Genomic DNA, 20,984 nt, shown 5'->3' on the forward strand with positions numbered 1-20,984 from the left:
GATACACACTGAGAACTGATCTCTGGGCTGATATCATGAAGCTCCAAGAAAACAGGCAGCACCCTTTGAGTGGAGACATATCCCATAATCCTCTTTTGTTCCCCACTGTAAATGGCTTTATTCAGCTCATCAAAAGATGCACAACCTTACTTACTGTTTTCCTTGCTAAACTAGGATATAGACGGGTTGTTATCCTTTTATTTTTCTTTCTAAAATCACTTATGAGAATCGTGAACATGAATATTTTGTATTTCAAGTTTATTTTTTATTATTTTGACAATGACATCATCTCATCTTTATGCAAGTTTTATTGCTGTTCACAACACCAATTTGTATTCGGCTTGTGTGGCCCTCGGTTCCATTAACGGTCATGTGGTGTATCATGTCATCTTGCCCCACCTACATAAGATGATGGTGCAGTATGCCTTGCATTCAAGCTCTTATATATTTACCAAAAGACAGAGGAGACTGTGTGGGGACCTAATCCTGGTCTTCAAAATTCTCAAAGGTATTGATAAACTAAATCCAACAGAATTCTTTCACCTTAAAGGGGAATCACGTACTCGAGGACACCAGAGGAAGATGAGGGGAAGTACACTTAGGACCAGGAAGCACTTTTTTATGCAAAGAGTTGTTGTGGAAACCTGAAACAAACTATCGATACCTGATGCTGAAGAAGAAACCTTAACACCCTTACCTTAAAGAAGGTTCTGGAAGAGATATTGGGATAGCTTAGCTAATACCTAAACAGACAAGCCTGATGGCCTGAATGGTTTGCTTTCATTTCAAATTTCTTATGTTCTTCTAAGTAAACATTTTCCTTGCAGCAGGTTTTATCTTTGACTAGGAAAATTAGCTTTGGCTCTTCAACTTTAAGACTCATGACCGTACAATTTTGTCCGACGTTCTGATTTTGGTGTTCAAGCGTATCAAACTCTACTCAAAATTCTTGACTATGAATCTGCCAAGTTCCTTAATCTTTTCATTTCCTGGTACAATGCTTGAATTTTGGGGGATTTCGGTGGTGGGGGGGGGGGGGGGTATAAGCTGGTCCCCTTTGCTAAAATTATCTGCAGATAGCAGCCTGTTAAAAGAATAGAAGTACGAAAGGTTGTGAGGACTCCTGATAAGTACAGCGGACTTCACAAACACATGAAAATGCTACAAACAGCAAAATGCACATCAGGCAGTGAAAGTACTAGCGAGTATGAGCCCACTTCAAGCAGTGTCCTGGACCTTTGAGTGTGCATTCTGTCCTTCACTTAATGTTCACAATATGTCGTCGCTTATCAGTACACTTGGATCAGAATCTGCTGTGTCAAAACGTGCAGTGCGGCAGCAACAAGTAAACTAGCATGGCCAGGACACAAATGGCTGCTTCTGAAGCACAGAAATGCTTAGCAGATTAACAAAGACACAAAGATCTGAATTAGTAGAATGACTAGGAACTTATCATAAATTTCACATAAAAATAATGTAACTATAAAACTACAAAAGGGATCTTGGCACAGTTAAAATCTCCCTTTCTGAATGTAGTAAATCTACTGTTTATATCTTTTGTACTTAGATCTTTAAAGACTCTTCATGGCATTTCAACAGAGCCAACAGTAGTGCCAGTAACTCACTTCTTTATTTTCTGTTCCTCTTCTTAATTTTTAATGTATTGCATATCATATTCAGTATAAAATAAGATGATGTGTGATGTTTTGTGACATTTATTCAGCTGTGTCATGATCTCTCCAGGATCAGCACGTGTTTTTTAATATAAACACATGATCTGGAAAAGATTATAAAGAACAAGCTGCTTTAGTTGGCAGAGGATGCCAAACTAGGTAGAATGGAAGGTAACACCAAATCAGGGGAATCACTAAAGAGGAACCTGGCCAGCATACAGGCTTGGGCAGATTTGCAGAAGTATAAAGAATTACACATTGGAAGTAGAAATGTTAGGTTTGACTACACAATGGGAGGTCTGAGATTTGAAAGTATCCCATATGAGAAGTACCTAGGAGTCACAGTGGACTCGCCATGATCTACATGAAGACAGCGGACAGAAGCAATCAAGAAGATTAACGAGACGGTAGGTCATATAGCGAGAAGTCAATGGAGGTTGAACTGTCACAATACATTGGTGAGGCCTCACCTGAACAAATGTGTACGGTTTTGTTCATATTACAAAAAAGACGTAGCAGCACTAGAAAAAAAAGTGTGGAAAAGAACAACTACCGTATATACTCACGTTTAAGTTCTCCAGCGAATAAGTCAGGGCTTGATTTTACAGTATAACTTCTGGTATTTTATAATTTTGGTTGTATAAGTCGAATGTGGAAAACTCACGCATATCATAATCCCTTGTACCAACAGCTAACGCCCACCTGAGAGAGTAACCACGGAGCACACGGCCTCTTTGTTCTATGTGGGTACAGTAATGCGCTGTATCAGCGTGTGCTCCTAACCTCTCTCTCTATTGTGCCTATGTGACCACACAGTAATACCTGAACTATCCTGAAGCGACGTTTACACTAATTTGTGTTTTTTGTATCTCATACCCTCATACACCTTTATCACAAGGGCATCCCTTATCTACGATGGAGCGTCTGATCAGATGAAAATATAAAGTTGGTTTTAAATTAAACGTCGTTGAAGTAGCAAAAGAAACTGGTAACTGCGCTGCTGCAGCAAAATTTGATGTGTCTGAGAAACTGATGAGAGATTGAAGGAGGAAAGAAGATGCAAAAAATAAATAACTAAATAAAGTGTTGCATTTTTGAACGGGCGCATATAAGTCGGGGTCTGATTTTATGTTCGATTTTTTGGGTTTCAAGGCCTGACTTATATGCGAGTATATACGGTAGGCGGATTCAGGACTGAGAGCTTTGAGCCCTAAAGACAGACTGAAGGAGCAGGACCTTTTCAGTTTCAAGAATATGAGGTGACATGACCAAAATTATGAAGGGAATCAGTAAAATGGACCTCAGCTTATCTTTAAAATAAATTCTTGAACGAGAATATGGGGAAACAGCAGAGTACATTTCTTACAAACTTTAGAAAGCCTTTCTTTACCCAAAGAACTACAGATATATGGAATAAATTATCAAGTAGTGAGACGGAGAGTAGCACTGTAGGGACATTTAAACCTCGACTTGATGTTATTTTGGAGAATCTCGGTGAACAGGACGAACACGCTTGTTGAGCTGACTGGCCTGTTCTAGTCACAATTGCTCTAAATTTCTAAGACAACTTGAACAAATCAATATTTCACTTGAAGATGAGACCCCATCCCAACACAGCATCTCAGTAAGTAGATATGTAAAATAAATGAATGAGAAGTGCTGACTCCAATACAGCAGCACCTACAGCAATCATGCATCTGAAAGAAGACGTCGGTCTATTTACACACCAAGCAGATTTCAGACGATATTTGCATAAACAAAACGAAAAAAACCTGATGTCTCAGATATCTTAGGATAAAGAAATCAGGCCACTTACCCAAGTATCCCTCCGGTACCAAATATGATGTAGATGTTGTCAAGATTAAGAGTAAATGTAAAAACAACCATTCCAATGAAGGACAACACATAAACTGCTACGGTGGTTTGCCTGAAAAAGAAAACAAATCAAACAAAATTAATTAATCAACTGCGCTGTTGCCTGTTTGATTAACATCAGTGACACAAATGTATGACAGATCTCCATACACACACAAGCTATACATGTTGCAAGCGGAATTTGTTTTACTCACATGTGTGTATACAGTAAACATATTACTTCAGAATCCCCAACCACAAACTATGCTGAACTAGCAGCAGCCTGAAAAATACGTCAACCTCAGGCCTAAAAAGACAATAAACTTTCCTTTTTTCATTTCACTGCACGTTGTACCTATATAACTGTGTGTGTGACAAATAAAACTCTTGAATCTCTTTGCTATAAACTCTCCCTTCATAAAACTTCCATTAAAATTCACAGCATTTTTTACGTTTTGTCCATTTAGAAAAATTAGCCGCTGTAGGTCAGGCTTCAGGGTTTGCTATTTTGGGCCAGGTTTTTTTTTTTTTTCCTTTTTTAATTTATTTAAACAGTTCCCCTCTCTCTCTTCAAGCCTTTCTCAGCCTTAGCTCAAGTTTGGCCTGCTTCTTGATTTTGGAGCTATGGCAGACTTTGGTTTCTAGGCCTCATCTGAAGCCTGGAGGCCTAGTTTTTGATAAAAGCCTGCAGCATTGTAATGCTTTGCATGTGGCTCAAGCTTAAAGAAGGGCCCACCCAGTCACAATTTTGAGTTGCCATGTAAACTGACATCCATTTTCAGGATTTGGGAACACCAAAGTACCTGCAAAACATACACACAGCCACGGCAGGGAGTCCAAATTCCACAGTGACAGGGACCGAGCTAGAAGCCATGAATCTGAACCTTGGTGCCACAGTGACAAATACTTTGCATTTTGATCTTTTTGGTCTATTTTTGTTTGAAGGCTGATCCCAAAGTGTCACAGCCAAAAACAAAGCTTGCAAAAGAATGGTTAAGAGAAAGAGAAAGCTGCCCATTACATAAGAACTCTACTTACTTGAAAGTTTTGGTGTAATCCAGCCACAAACCACAAATAACCGAGCCTACCATCCCAGCAATTACTAAGGTCAGGCCAATGCGCCCAGCATTCACCTCTTCATCCTAAAGAATTCAATACATTACAGATAGTTGGTGCAATGTGTTTAAGCAAGAACACAATAAAGACACACAGACAAGAAACACCGAGATTTAAAAGGAGCCTTATTACTAAAGTCAATGTCCTTTGAGACAAACATTTATTTATCAAGTCCCCTGCAACATACCAAGGCACCTTCTAAGTATACGTGCATAGTGCAAGGGTTTACGGGGGACCAAGGCTGCATAATGAAACATCTAATTCTGTAAAATTCAGTTTGAGTAACAGCCCAAAGACCCACGAGTGTTTAAATGCCAGAGAAGCAATGGACAACATGTGGCTTGTATCAGTGTGACAGGTGACACTGGCCTGCTTTCGTCACAACTGTTCTGTTTTAATGGCGAATGTAGATTAACAGGATGGTCGAGCTTGTAGGGCAGAATGGCCAGTTCTTCTTACAACTGTTCTAATGTTCTAATTGTAACATGCAGGGGCGGAATTCACACTTAAATGCTTTGTCCTGACATCCACCCCGGGCTCTCCCCTTTGGCCATTTTTGATGTAAACCCCAACCACTGTGATCTAAATCCTGGAATGAGCTCTGCTCACTTTTTAAGAGCCTTCCTAGGTGACCATAGCTGTAACAATTACTTGGACTGCAGTGATGAAAACAATGCCTACTGGCAGCTAGCTCAACTACCGATTACTGGTTATGGCTTTTCTACCTTTGTGAGAATCTGTGTTTTGTTACGTCACATTTTGCATTTTATTGCTTTAAGCCAAGTTTAGGGTGAAGGGCATGTCACTAAACTGTTTAGTAGTTTTAGTTTTTCAGACTCTTTCTCCTTCGTTTCCAGGTTTCGTCTACTTCTAGTAGGTTCCACCTTTCTTTGTACTTTTAAGTTTGTGGTTAATTTCTTTTTTGTTTTGTTTACATGTTTATTTTTTTCTTTAAACTTTATTTTCTAATTCTTGGTATTTGTCTTTAGCTCAGCTAGTCTTAATTTTGCTTTGTATAGTACAGATAAGACAGACAGATAGATGATGCTTCGTTTCTGAACGGGAAATGGATCTTTTACCAGAAAAAGCAACTCCTCAAACTCACAAAAGAATACAAAAAGGAAGAAAAAAACATCTAACTTGGCTAAAGATAAGAGAGCAGTCCCAGTAAAGTGCTATAAAGGCGGCAGCATAGGACTCACCGCATAGTGGGTCATAATCATCTGATTTAATAACGTCGATAAGGAGTAAAAAGCTCCCGTCATTATCCCTAGAAGGAGAGAAAGAAATATTAGTACTGTTCACTTCTGTTCCAATCATAGATGAAATGTTTGAAAATGGCACAATAGTTTACAGTAATAGACACAGCATTCTGGATGAGAAACCTGTGAACTGACAGTATGTTGTTAAAAATCAACTTCTGAATAACGGAGGGACAAATAAATGAGCTGCCTCAAGTCACTTATTGGTCACGAGTCCTGGCCAGTTCCAGCTCAATCACTGGCTGCCATCTGCCTCATTAGATATCAGCACAGCAGTACGTGGTATGAGAGACGTGTATAACGAGAGACTAAACGTTAAAGAGGAGTGAGTGAAAATACCGTCAGGTGCAAAGTATGCTTCACATTTGTGCAAATCCGAGGCGCAGAAGATCAGTTTCACAAACAGTCAATAAAAACCCATCCATCCATCCATCCATCCATTACCCAACCTGCCACATCCCAATTACAGGGTCACAGGGGTCTGCTGGTGCCAATCCCAGCCAACACAGGGCGCAAGGCAGGAAACAAACCCCGGGCAGGGTGCCAGCCCACTGCAGGGCACGCACACACACACACACACACACCCTAAGCACGCACTAGGGACAATGTAGAATCGCCAATGCACCTAACCTGCATGTCTTTGGACTGTGGGAGGAAACCCACGCAGACACGGGGAGAACATGCAAACTCCATGCAGGGAGGACCCGGGAAGCGAACCCAGATGGGTCTCCTTACTGTGAGGCAGCAGCGCTACCCACCATGCCAATAAAAACCCACAGTACTGAATTAGTGGCTTAATGACAAATAAATGAGGGGAGACACAGGTCTTCAATTCAAAAGCTCAATTCCTTTTTAACACACTCTGGTTGTGTTATGAGAACATTTTCCAGAAGTGGTTTATTTAACAATATTTAAGCCAAAACAGACATGTTTGGACCATAGGACAGGTGTATTATGCAGCCATAACCACAGACAATGCAAGGCAAGTAACGGGGGGGGAGAGAGAGAGTATTCTGTTAACTACCGTATATACTCACGTATAAGTGGGGTCTTGAAACCCGAAAAATCAATCATAAAATCAGACTCCGACTTAAACGCCCGTTCAAAAATGCGACACTTACATTTTTTCTTCTTGCCTCCTCTGGTCATGTATCAGTTTCTCAGACACATCAAATTTGGTTGCAGCAGCGCAGTTACTAATTTCTTTTGCTACTTCAACGACATTTAATTTAAAACCAGCTTCGTATTTTCTTCTGATTGAGCGCTCCATCGTAGATAAGGGACGCTCTTACGATAAAGGTGTATGAGGGAGCGAGATACAAAAAACACAAAAACAGTGCAATCGTCGCTTCGGAATAGTTCAGGTATCACCGTGTGGTCATGTAGGCACAATACATAGAAATAAAAAGGCAGTGTGCTCTGTGGTTACTCTCTCAGGTAGGCGTTAGCATATCGTAATCTCTTGGATCAAAAGTGTGAGATTTCCACATTTGACTTATACGACCGACATTATAAGATACCAGAAATTAAACGATAAAATCAAGTCCTGACTTATCCGCGGGAGAACTTATCCACGAGTATATAAACGGTAATTCAGTTAGACAGTTTGTGTACTGGTACCTCACAGCCCCAGAGTCCTTGCAATGATCCCCACATGTGTCTATTCTCCTTAAACTGGCCACCATTTAGTAAGAACAGGCAGCATATGTGCCTTGTAATGGACCGTCACTCCATCAATGGTTTAGTCCTACCTTACCTACCTTCCAGTACTGTCGGGATATGCTGTGCATTGCCAGCCACAAGCATCCCAACAAGCCTGAACTGGATTAAGTGGGTTTGGTATGTATTGTATGAAGAGGACAGAAGGACCCATCTCATTAATCATTTACAGGGAACACAAATGAGAACCACACAAGGTGAAGCTGAAACGTCCTCCTCTAAAATGAATGGCAGACAAATCATTTTGTGTGGCTCTCTCTTAGGTTAAAAACATTCACTCATGCAGCTCCTGTCATAAATGCAGTGGGGTGACATTAATGACAATCTTTATCATCTCCAGTTTAATTTGGTCTTGTAATAAAACATGAATTGTAATGCACTCCTTAAATCAGAAGACAAGAGTAACTCATACAGAATCTATCTGGACAAAACTCAGCAAAGCCTTCTGACAGGTGAGCGTGAGAGGTGGCCTGTAACAAAGGAGCCGGCTGGATTTTCCTAAAGCCCACATACTACGCTAATGCAGGCTGTGGAGGCAAATCAAACTGAAAAACGTCACCTTTCCAGAGGACTCAAGGTCACCAGGCAGGACTTGCCAACACTCACCATAACTAATGATCAGAAGCACAAAAGGAATGTTCTTGAACAGATTCTTCATGGACTGCCGATAGGAATATCCTTCTGGTGTCCATGCAGGCAAGACTGCCTGGGACTGGCTGGGGGGCAGAGGCGGCTTTTCCTGAAACACTAAACATAAAAGAGTTTAATAATTATTAACTTAAACAAGAGAGCTATATGAAACATTTGAACTGGGTTAAACTAACTAGACTGGTAATTTAAATGAATGATTAACTGATCCAGAATATTCAACAGTAGTTGTTATTGAAAAAACCCAAAGAAAACATCAAACTACTGAAAGATGTTAAAAATTAAACACACAAAAGTTAAGAGTGCAACCTGCCGTCTTGGACTGCACATGACATGCAGCAACGATCTGTTAAATGTCTTGTGTTCTTATATCTGTCGGGTCACGTCTAAGTTAGATGTCACTGTCCACCAAGTATGAACAAGCCATGAAGCCCACATAGGCCGAAGCTACGGTCATCTGGCAAATGCTCGATGGTGGACAGCAAATGGTTCCAGGGGTCAGCCTGCCAGTTATTATGGTTTATATGATGGTTTCCTCCATGGGTTCAGCTGCTTCTGTTTTTATTTGTTTGCTTCGATTTATTAATTTATTTTATTTTTTGTGTTGTGCCCAATGGAATATGTTTTTGTCTTTTTTCTTGTACTACTGTTTAATATTGTCTCATTTAGTAATTATTTTTATGTTCAATTCTGTTAAATACGATTAACCATTTGCTGTACATGTTAAATCTGTGTATCGGGGGCCTCTGATTAAAAGATGTCTTCTTTTCCATTTGAGCCAGGAGTTTTCATGTTTCCCTTCGCACATTCTGAGATTTATACGCACTTTTTGGTATTCAGAGCACAAAGCCTTTAAGTTCACACTTCTTGCCTGTGAGGCCTACCATGAGTGCAGGCTTCATTTTTTTTTTTTTAATTAGACTTGGTCCTGCCCAGATGTCAGCTCCAGTAGTCTGTGAGTACCAGCAGGTTGCTGCACCACATGTATTTGACGCTTAGCAGATGCTGGTCATTCTTCTTTGTCCTATCATGTAACTGACTTCTACAATTTGCTCTACACTTGGAAGATGTTGATGCTCTTATTTTTCCTTCTGCCATTTTACCTTCTTGATCAGTTTCCCTATGCAGTTTGCCGTCAGAAGAATGCAAACCCTGTTAAGTTCACAGAAGTTGCCAGAAGCCAAAATTTTTGTTTTACCACCGAGTATCACATCATAAGCTTTCAGTTAAGACCAAAAGATCAAGGTTCCAATCCTAGTGGTTTGTGAGTAACCACGTGACAGACAGACGGACACATCCCTTAGTGTTTTACATAGTATATACATATTATATATATATATATATATATATATATATAGTGTAGATTGAGGCCTAGTTTTGAAGTCCTTTTTAGTTTTACATTAGCTCCACAATCACAGCAACATTCGACCTTACTTATAGCTTATAGAGCTCTCTAACAAAATAACAATTTTACAAGACAGGTTTAGACTGGCGACACGTTGCATGTTGATCAGACACACAAGTAAGAATCTCACTGTACTCTGCACACATGACAACAGCTACTTAAATGTGTCTATTCCACAAGTAGCCAATCAGTACTGTAGATGGGAAAAGAAATCAGCTGAGAATGCAGTTTTTCCAGATTGTCTCTAACAAGTCGTCCTTTCTCCTCCTCCTCCTCCTCCTCTTAGAATGGTGATTAGTACTCTGGATTCATTTGTCTTCATTGTCCCTGAGGTTAGTAAAACATAAAACATGGACAAAGAGAGACAAACTATGGAGAATGGAGTTAAGGCAAGCCAAGCCAAGCCACTGATTCACACACAGCCTTGGATATGAAGAGAATTACAAAAAAAAACAACAAACCCTAAGGCCTCATACAAAGCCATGTAACCTGAAGCCATTTCAGAAGGTGTGGCTCGGTCTACCATGTCCTTTACATAATATGACTGCTCTATTATTATTGTGGAATCACAATGGAGTACATCAGCAGCACACGCTACAGGGGACTGACACGTGTAAAGTCGTTTACTTATTTTCTCTGAAAGCAGTGGGAGTCTGCGGTTTCGGACTGGATCTCCTGTGTTTTATTCGTGCTCCCTAACATTGTCCCGCTACCTATCGTGTCTCGTGCACCAGTGGGACTCTTTCAGATGTTTTTTTTTTTTTTTTCTTCTCTGGTGGTCTTATTAGGATTTTCGATTCTTCCTTTATTATGTAGAATTCAACACCACTGTTAGTTTTGACTTTTGGCTTTGTTTTAACCTTGTTGATTTGCTGTTACCATCTTCACAACGTTGTTTATTATTACAGAATACACAAAACTCTGTGAATGCATTTATCAGGTTTTTACATGTATAGAATTTTATTCTTATATCTGTTTTGCATTTTCAATTAAAATGAATAAAGTATGATTTTTGCCATTTTGGCTTTTATTATTAATGCAACATGGCGCTACACGTTAATGGAACAGCAATTGTGTTTTCTTGTTATCCCTTGGTGGATTCAGACCCTCTTGTTATTAGTAGTAGTGAGCTTCTGAACAAGTAGCCTTTAGCATCAATTTGAACCCTGCTCTTCAACTCTTGTTCTTTGTCTTGCCCCTTTGGTTTTGGTCACGCAGTTTCATTTTGCTTCATATTATATTATAGTATATTACAAACATGACATAAAATAAGGCAGTGCAGGACTTACATGACTTGACTCAACAGTGGGTTTCAAATCTGTGACATTATATAGCCGGCCTGCCCAACTTGGTGCCAATACTGGGAACTTATACAACATGGTCATTCACTGTGCTGGAGATTCACTGGCCCTGCCATCAAAGCCCTACACCTAATCTTATTGTACAAACCAGGCAGAGAATAACTTACCAAAGATTGTCATGACAAAGAGCAAAGTCGCCACGGCAGCAGTCCCATAAAACATGATGCCAATGTTGTGTCCCATCAGCTCCAAATCATCTTGTGTGTTGGGCACCAAGACTGGTGGTAACAGGAATCCAATAGCGACGCCAAGCTGAAGAAACACAAAAGGTCTAATCAACATAAACATGTTTAAGTACCCAGTGTTAGTAAACGCCTTCAGGGAAACTGGTGGGCGCCACGTGGCCCCTTCACTACTCTAGAACTGCTCTTCACCATTTAAGATCCTTATTCTGCTCAGCTCATCCTGCTCCTTCAGGCCAAATAGATTCAAATCCTGGCCCGCATCCCTCTGCTTCTCTAAAAGCAATGACTTACTAGGCGCCATGCTAAAATAATTTACTGTAGACAAAGCTGTCCAGCAGTTGATTTACATTGCAGAAATCTCACCAGTGGCCACAGATGAAAATGAAATGTGACTAGCAAGGAGCTGAATGTGGATGACACAGATACTAAGCTGGCACACCTGAGTCACACTAGACAGCAGTGTAAACCTTCTACCAGGTTCTACTCCAGTATGGAAACCAAACGTGTGCAGAACTCTATATTGGCCTGAGGGGGAGGCGTGTGTGAAAAAAAATGAGCTGGCGTGGTTGTTTATTTACTGCCTTGTAACTAATGCAGCCCGGACTGGCACTTTGCCCCTGCAAGCTATGGTGTATATTCAAATCGCCTGTTATATATTGTTTGATTTTGTAATCACTTTTATACATCAAATGTACAAATTTCTAATTGAATATGTGGTTTCTCATAGTTATGTTGAATTCATTTATGTTTACACACAACCTGTCACATTGTGCTTGAGTTGTAAAAGTGAACACCAGTACCTCAGGACGATGATCACTACAGTAAGCCGTTATATTACTAAAGGGCATTTTGTTAAAATGCTTGTGCTTTCCTATCATTCCAGCATTCTGACAAAATGTGTTAAAACATTTTCAGGTAAGGAGCACCAAAGTTTTGAGATCAGGTAGTTCTACTCAGTAATAACGGCAGTGGAGCGTGTAGATCAGCACAAGTAACCCAGAATCTCACTGGACTCTGCACACGTACCAGTAGTGGGCCTATGGACCCGTGACAGACAGACGGACAGACATCAAAGGACACTACAGTTCTGAGATTTTCAGAAAGGGAAGACAGATATTTCGTGGTCAGATAATTATCGTCACTACTACAGGTGCTGCTGAGTGGTGACGTGTTACATGTTGACAAGGACATGCAAGCTAGAATAGCACTGAATTCCATACATGGGACAATAAGGAACCTATAAACCTAAATTGGGCAAGTGGGTTGGAATATGGATGGATGATGAATTGTCAGCAAATATTTCCATTCACTTTGTTAAGTTCCAGGATGTATGAGAAATAAAAGGAAACAAAAGCCACGCAGTAATATTTGTTGGAGTTCTTATGTCTATGGCTGTTTAAACATCTGACCCACCACTTTGGCACCATTCTGCTTCCTAGGCGTCAGACTTTGAGGTGACATGGTGCTAAGTAATGCGTTACAGTAATTAAATTGCATTTGCCAGTAATAAAGGCGTGTAACGCTTTTTAAATTTAAGTAGTCACATTACATCTACTGGCTTGACGAGGATTTCTTTACTCGCGTTACACGTTTCAAAACAAACAAAAATGTGAATGTCTACGTCTCTCACAATGTTCAAGGGGGCAAATCTCCTGCATCTCCTGCCCGATTTGCACGTACACGGACTCTTACAATGCTGTCACATCTTTACAGAAGACATTTATTATTTTATGACATTTCAAGTTTGTTTGAGATTGTGTTGAGTTTGACTTTTGTCTTTATTAAGTGTCAAGCACGTGTGTTTAGGGGACATTAGCAGGTAAGCAATTCCAGCCCAAGTCAAGAGGGGGTGCTGTTGCTAACCTAACCTCCTTTAACATCCACAGTTTAATTTGATTAAAAAGGACTTGATTTAAAATGAGCTGGCAAGAATACACCTTGAACACATGTCCACCTCAATTGTGGTTTTTAATAGTCATAGAGTATTACGAATATATAATTAATGGACGGACATTTTTTAAACACTCGGATTTGGAAAAAAAACACAAATTTTGAAAAAAAAAAAAAAAAGCAGTAAAAAAAAACCAGTAGTTTAAAGCCATGTATTGTTTATGATATTAGAAGATAACCAGAAATGAGAGAAAATAAATTATAAACTAAACACGACTTCGAATTAGCCCCCATTACTGAGCGAAAGCTGCTGCTGCAACTTCACATCAATCACAAATTTCACCCATCCCTCAACTTTGCCTCATTTTTTGCTGTTTTGCTTTCCCTTGCTCTGCTATTTTCATTTTTCTTTTGTTTAATATAAATAAATCCTTTATTTATAAAGACTCCTCATTGGCCTTGTTCTTTAAACCCTTGAATGTGTTTGTGACACATTTAAAACTATTTCTCAGGTTTAAACTCTTGTTTCCTATTTTTGGGATCTAGGCAGGCTAAGGCCTCCAGGTAGAGTTTGGGGCATGGCTGTCTAGGGTGAGGCCTATTTTGGGAGACCAACTCAACCCTAACCCTAATTTTCTGTCATTTTGTGCCACCATGTTCACTACCGAGTCATTACAGACACAGCTCCACCTGCTTACCTCTATGTTACTAATCCAAGGTAAGACATGTGCTTATTTCTTACCAGTGCCACGGCCACACCAGCACAAATTCATTCACTTTAGGAGCACCATGCCTAGACTTTTGGACTATTGTGCAGACAGCCAGAGTTCAAATGGACACCTCAAGACACTTCACCCCTTTAATTAAGAAAACATGTGTGACACCACAGCAGTAGCTCAAATGCAAATAACATCAATGCAAACAACACCTATGCAAAAACAAAACAGGCAGAATAAGAGAGTCTCTGTGTAGTCCATTCAAGTGTCTGGACCCCGGGCTTTAATATTCGTGCCTAGACAGGACAAGAGACATTTGCCTCACTGACATTCTCATAATCAGATAATTCCATCACATCACAGACATTAGGCACTCACAGATATTAATTACCACCATAAGGAGTTTTAAGAACCATCCATCCACCCATCCTGTTCCTACCCAGTTCATGGTTGTGGGAAGTTGGAGCTTACTTGGTAAACTACTGTAGACAGACAAGGGTTCAGTGACCCTGATCGGCATCAGGCAGATATCAGAAGGTCATTTAAGTCTACAGATGCCAATATACTTGTGCCGACAGTAAAGTGTTTTGTTTTGAAGTTTACAGTTTATTCTCAATTTTAATTTTAACTTTACCTACTTGTATATGCATAACACCCTAAAACAGGAGACAAACTAAAATGAACCTCTACGAATTCTTCTTCCTGGGCAGCACAATAGCTGGCACCACACAGCTTCGGAGTGGTGATGGCGGCTCTTGTGAGAGAATCAAAGGAAGATGTTTCTAAATTAAGTGTTTTGAAAGCAGTACACATTAAAAAGAAATATATAGCCTGTCGTCTTAGAAATGGCATGAAGAGACAGCTGAAAGGGTTATGTAAAGTGGAAAAGAGTGTTCTAACCTGGTTGTTTCAGAAAGTCATGTGCCCAACAAGACCTGACAGCTGGCATGGGCACAGTTTTCCATAAATGAATAAGAGCTGAACTGAAGAGATATGGAAGGACAAGAATGTAGTAGAGTGAGACTTTTATTTTGGGTGTGTAAGCCGGCTGTGCTCTCTGCTGAAAACATCTCAAGTCCTTTAACCAATCAAATAAATATTCAGGTGGTTTAAGCCAATGAACCAATAAGAGTAAAGGTCAGGATGGTTATGTAAATTCAGTCATCAATACGTACGAGTCTCTGTCTTTGTTCTGGAGCCATTTTGCGACACCTCTGCTTAGGGCACAATGCCTTAGTAGACAGGGGTCTTGCTCTTCGTGAAGAGAAATTAAAGACAGAAGAACGCGCTTCCTCCTGTCTGGTTTTCTGACTTAAAGAGGTTCTAAAAGAAACACACTTTCTCTCAAGTTTTAATTTTTATTTTAAATTTCGACAACACTCTCTTTGAGGCTCATATGTTCTCCCTGTGACCCCGGGGGTCCAGTTTCCTCTCACCACCTAAAGACATGCACTGAGTGCCCCCTCAAAGAGCCCTGGCATCTTATCAGCCAATAGCTCCTGCCCTTGTGCCCAGTTGTTATTGTGAGGGCCTGTCTGACAGGTCTAGAAAATGAAAAGTCTGAAGCATTGTGGTCAGGGCACATAAAGGTGACAAGTTGCTCTTGCTTGGTTTTGTACGAGTCAGTGTGCCCGACGAATGACTGGCACCGCATTCTGATCCACTCTTCCATCACATGACCTTAAATGGAATGAGCAGAATCAGAAGATGGAAGGCTGGATGGACATAACAGATACAACGGCAGCAGTGGTTGGTGTTGCTGCACAACAATGTCAGCTCCTGGCTGCATGTTGTCTTTGTCAACTGTGGTTTTCCCCCAACATCCCACGTGCAGGTTTAGTGGACCACCGGTTCTAAACCGGCCCTGTAAGATACGAGTGAGTGAGTGAGTGAGTGAGGCCTAAGAAGGACTAGTACTCCATGCTGGGTTGCATGCTGATGCTATTGTTACAGGCCCCCTGTGATCCTGTAATGGAGTAGCCAGGACCCACAATCCCTCCTTATACTGTGGCGTGTCCCTGGACACGGAAGAATTTGGAGGCAATGTTTCCCACAGTGAATCAGCTCTCCCCTAAACTTAAAATGTTAAATCCTTGCTTGTATTTTAAATAACAGCCGTGACATCCGCACCCCTCATAATCAATAGGAACACCAGCGACCCGTGAGAGCCTCGGTCAGTCTGATCTTCAAACTGACAAGGACATGAAGAACAAAACACAAACTGAAAAGCAGAGAGGCAGAGAATGTGCACCTCATCATCGGCAGGCTGCACTGCTGCGGTTTGCAACTTCACCACTCAGTAATCTTTGAAAGGTAACCTGTTGACCCGGAAAACATCAGAAAAGCAGGCGTGCAAGTGCTGCTCTTAATATGACTGAACGACTATTACTGGTAGCCTTCTTCTGGGGGATTTCCAAAGAGCTGTATAATTTCCAGGGGTGTCCTCCATTACTAGTTTCTCTCTGATCTTTCCTTTTTTTCTGAACTCGTTTGCCAGTCACACCCGGCACTCGCGCCTCAAACATAACACATTCTGCGGACATCCGGTTACCATAACAGTGCGCGCCTGGTGGCTTTTCAAAAATGAAACGTCTCATTTTACTGTGGCCTGGCGGCTTTCACCTCTTTGAATTTTAAAAGCAGCCAATGAACAGAAGAAACTTGTAAAACAGGAAACAGTAGGAGGAACACGAAAAAGACAAAGACATGGCAGAAAACAAAGAAGAAACATCTGAGGAGAGAGACTACCCAAGTAATGTCAAATATGTCACATTTTATTTATTTACTCTCACTGGTGCCATTTACATATACATTTGAATGAATGCACCATGGCAATGCTGCTCCAGTCGTCTAAACATTATGTAAATACTGGTCCATTATACGCTGTCTGTGTGACATCAAGCATAACACATCACCTGTCAGATGTGGACTTAAACAACATATAACATAACTTCACAGGTTCAGGCCTAAGGCCCGTCTGATGAAACACAAACCCGCACACACGTCAATACTAACGTACAGTCCACAAAGTCAAACATTCAGTCCCAGCGCCAACTCCCTACACGTCTCAGGAGTGTGCCACTTTATTGTGCCAAAACTCGCACTCCACAGCTGTGAACTGATGCAGGGACCAGAGGCTGATTTTGGACTACAGGAGTCCTCTTGTGAAAGACCACTTGGACCCACCACTGCAGTCTGCCCACCAGACAAACACTTTAGTGGAAGATCCAATCATCAATCTGCTCCACAATGCCGGACAAAGCTAACAGGCCTGTTAGGGTATTAAGGCTTTTATCCTCTCCTGGATGATGGACTATCTATCTGGCAGGCCGCAATTTGTGAGGCTCAGGGGCTATGTGAGCAAAACTGGAGCTCTACAAGGCACAGGCTTGTCACCTTCTCTGTGCATCCTACGTAAACGTAACAGCAGGTCACATCACTCAGAGAAATCCTCCAACTATTCTGCATTAATGGGGTGTGTTGACAAGGTAGTCAGGCGGAGAACTTGAAGAATCATCTGCAACTCAACATCAGCAAAACAGAAGAACTGCTTACTGACGTACCGAAGACCCTCAGCGTCCGGTCAGCATTCAGGGAGTGCATGTGGAGCTGGCACACTGCTACAAGTACTTGGGTCCCCATCAGTGACAGGGTGGGCTGAGCTCGCAACGCTGAAGGACCACAGTGCTCTCCATACCATCTGGGACAAAGGCACATTTTCTCCTCGATTTACCCCTCTGCTCCAGAGTTTAAAATAATAAATCAAACAATTCAGAGGTCATTGCAGACTTTCATTTAAGGGGATTGGCATACATTTCGATCACAGCAGCATGTAGAAATGACAACACAAATGATTACCCATTGATAATAATAATAATTCTTTCAATTTATATAGCGCTTCTCTCACTACTCAAAGCGCTCAGCAATTGCAGGCTAAGGGCCCAACAGAGCAGACTCCCTGTTGGCATTTACGGGATTCGAACTGGCAACCTTCTGACTGCCAGTGCAGATCCCTAGCCTCAGAGTCACCACTCCGCCTCCTGATTAATCAATAATTCTACAATGCTGATTTCTGCCTTGCACCCAACACTGCCACACGGAGACCCTGAATTGGGTTAAGCCCATTTGAGGATGTGAGGATGGGCCACACTAAATATAATACCACTGTATAGAGTTAGCTGCCACCGTTGACCCAAGTGATGCTGTGAAGCGACTTGTCTGCTAAAGAAACAGAAAGACCGCAACATAAAATGTCACTTCATATGCGCAGTCCCCACTTCTGACCCTGTGGGACATTAAGTGGCTCACATTATACAAATTAGAATGTCCTGCCTTGCTTCTGGTGCTGCCAGGCTAGGCTCTGTCCCCATGGTACTAGATAGATAGATAGATAGATAGATAGATAGATAGATAGATAGATAGATAGATAGATAGATAGATACTTTATTAATCCCAAGGGGAAATTCCCATACTCCAGCAGCAGCATACTGATACAAAAAAAACAATATTAAATGAAAGAGTAATAATAATGCAGGTAAAAACAGACAATAACTTTGTATAATGTTAACATTTACCCCCCAGGGTGGAACTGAAGAGTCGCACAGTTTGGGGGAGGAATGATCTCCTCAATCTGTCAGTGGAGCAGGACACTAAGCAGGTTTGAGATTGCTGTGTTATGTACGCCATGTGATGAAGAACGTCATTGATGGTGTGCGGTGCCGAGTGAGCAAGTTTGTAAAAATGTCTAAAATCCTGTTTACGTCTTGTCATTCGGGGGCATTGAGTGTTACTTGATGAGAAGGAAAAAAAATATCTAAAATGATTTTAACATAATGTGTCAAAGGGGAAGGGGTCCAAATACTTTCTCTAGGCACTGTACTGAAATCTCACTTCATAGATTTCACTCCACCCTGTGTTGTGCCAAGCAAGTCATCTTTCTTAGCTGTGTTTTTAATTCTGTAAAATCCAGGAACAGAATTATTAGCAAAGGTGAAGGATGAGGGTGAAGGTGTCACCAGAATAAGAAAGTGAAATTCTGTTTTTTTCTTTCTTCAAATCCACTGAAACGGTCCCTTCTTCATTATTACAGCAGACTGTCCCTGTCAACCATTTTGAAAGCAGCTGGCCCAATTTACTGTACAACTGATTGTAAACCTCAAACACTGCACCCTGAACCCCCCACCCATCCATCGTAGCCCTGCATCCCAAATGGACTTCATCATGAAGCACAGTGCCAGGGGTAACTCCACACGGAGTGTCTGCTGCCCTGTTGAATCAGTTTACGTGATCACATTTGAAAACAGCCCCCATACGGTCGCTTCCCTCCCAGTCCCACTGCGCACACAGCTGGAGCCAACACCAGACAAGGTCATTCAGAGTCACCAATGAACTTTAGTTGGGTGTCCTGAGTAAGAGAGGACACAAAGAGCGCATGAAAACCCTACACAGTGAACAAAGTAGGAAAGCAGGCGGCCAGCTTTACTGTGCAGCAGCTCATTCTAAAGCCCAAATCTGTACCCCACCAACCCCTGGGCTTAAGCCTCTGGTCTGCCACGCAAAATGGATCCTATTAAGAAGCACTAAGTGTGCGGTGAGTGCACAGTAATATTACTCAGTGTGAAATGTGTATCAGATGAGACTTAAAACTGAATCGAGCCCTTTGCCCACACATATCTAGTTCTGTTGTGTTGGTTATGTTAACAAAGAAGGACGCCAAGTAAGTTAAAGACTACTAAAGGACTGAAACACTCACAACTGAATGTTGTGGAATGTTTTTCTGTAATTTACTACACATGGAATTAAATAAAGAGCTTGAACATGACGCATGTTTATATTGTGTGGATAATAAAGTATTCCTGGTTTGTTTCACAAAGTTGCCATGGGTCTGAACTGCTCCACCAGCTCGCCCATGCCACCAAGCCCTTACCTGATTTCCCAGCACCATAACAGAGCAGGCAGTGGACACCTCCTTTGGTCCAAACCACACGGCCGCGATCCTGGAGGGCAGTCCCAGAATGAAGATTTGAGACACCGCGGCCACAGTCTGCGCCACGGCGGTGACAGCGAACAAATCGGGTCGGATGCTGGCGCACCTGATCCAGGCGCCAGCACAGTTGAGTCCCGCGCCCAGGAGCGCCGTAATTCGGAGTCCCTTCGTATCCAGCAGCCATGTCGCGGGAAATATAAGAGGCACGTAGGCTACCATATAGACGACGGAGAGCCAGTCGATCTTGTCGTTGGTCACCTGATAGAAGTGGGTGAAGATGTTGGTGATGATGCTGTACTGGATCCACTGGAAGGCGTTCACCAGCGAGTACAGACTGAAGACCGTGAGCACCACGAAGCGTCTCCAGTACAGCTTGACTTGCGGTGATTCGTGCTGCCCGGACAACATGGCCTGGCTCTCATCGGCCGGGGGTTCCGGCTCTGCTCCTCGGGTTTCCGCCACATGGACTTGAAGATCGTTGTTTGTCGAATTTAGCGGGGTGCTCTCATTTGAATGTATTGGATCTTTGTTGCTGTCTGCTTCCAGGGAGCCTTCGCCTTCCGGGGACGCGCACCCATGCGGTTGGTGCTCCCGCAAGTCGCTAGCTACCATGATGCCGGCGACCGGAGTCAGTCGGCCGATGGATCGTCAAACGGCGGCGGGACGAGCAGGTGTAGAAGGTAGAATCCGTGCCGGTTCCTCCGACATGGCAGTCCAATTGTTTCTCCCTCTCGTCTATTCAGTACAGAGCACGAGCGGAGTCAATGGCATCGCTTCCGCGCACGAGAACCGGTTCTACACTTCAAGTGCCGCCCGCACGCATCCGGATACGGGCGGGGCTCCGAATGGCGAGGCGGCTCGAGGCAGCGCAAAAGTAGGACGATCTTCTGACGACCAATCACAAGCAGGCATGAGGTGACGAACACCTCCATTCTCGAAGAGTTTGTCGTCCGAGCCGCGAGCCGCTGTCCTCAGTGCTGATAAAACCTCTCAGTCTGAATTAGACAGATGACACGAACATCTCAGAGCAAAAACGTTTACAATGTCGAGCAGAATTAATCCGCCATTGAGTTTTACACAGATTTGAAATATACATGGCAGCATTTACATCAACGACAGAAGGCTTTATTTAAAATAAATGCTCGTGTCATATTTATTGTCCCCCGACT

General features: G+C 42.1%; 1 protein-coding gene across 1 annotated transcript in view; it reads right to left on the bottom strand.

The window, feature by feature from the left end:
- Positions 1 to 20,649, bottom strand: part of flvcr1 (FLVCR heme transporter 1) — a 31,411-nt gene extending 10,762 nt beyond the window's left edge. The window contains exons 1-6 of the mRNA XM_028820503.2: positions 19,756 to 20,649; positions 11,146 to 11,290; positions 8,231 to 8,371; positions 5,846 to 5,913; positions 4,566 to 4,669; positions 3,490 to 3,600 (exon numbers count right to left, since the gene is read on the bottom strand). Of these exons, the coding sequence (XP_028676336.1) occupies positions 3,490 to 3,600; positions 4,566 to 4,669; positions 5,846 to 5,913; positions 8,231 to 8,371; positions 11,146 to 11,290; positions 19,756 to 20,427 (1,241 nt within the window). The 5' untranslated portion in view covers positions 20,428 to 20,649. The remainder of the gene's footprint in view (positions 1 to 3,489; positions 3,601 to 4,565; positions 4,670 to 5,845; positions 5,914 to 8,230; positions 8,372 to 11,145; positions 11,291 to 19,755) is intronic.
- Between the last annotated feature and the right edge of the window lie 335 nt (positions 20,650 to 20,984).

Source organism: Erpetoichthys calabaricus, chromosome 15 (genome assembly GCF_900747795.2).
Source record: "Erpetoichthys calabaricus chromosome 15, fErpCal1.3, whole genome shotgun sequence".
In the NCBI taxonomy this organism is placed as follows: Eukaryota; Metazoa; Chordata; class Cladistia; order Polypteriformes; family Polypteridae; genus Erpetoichthys; species Erpetoichthys calabaricus.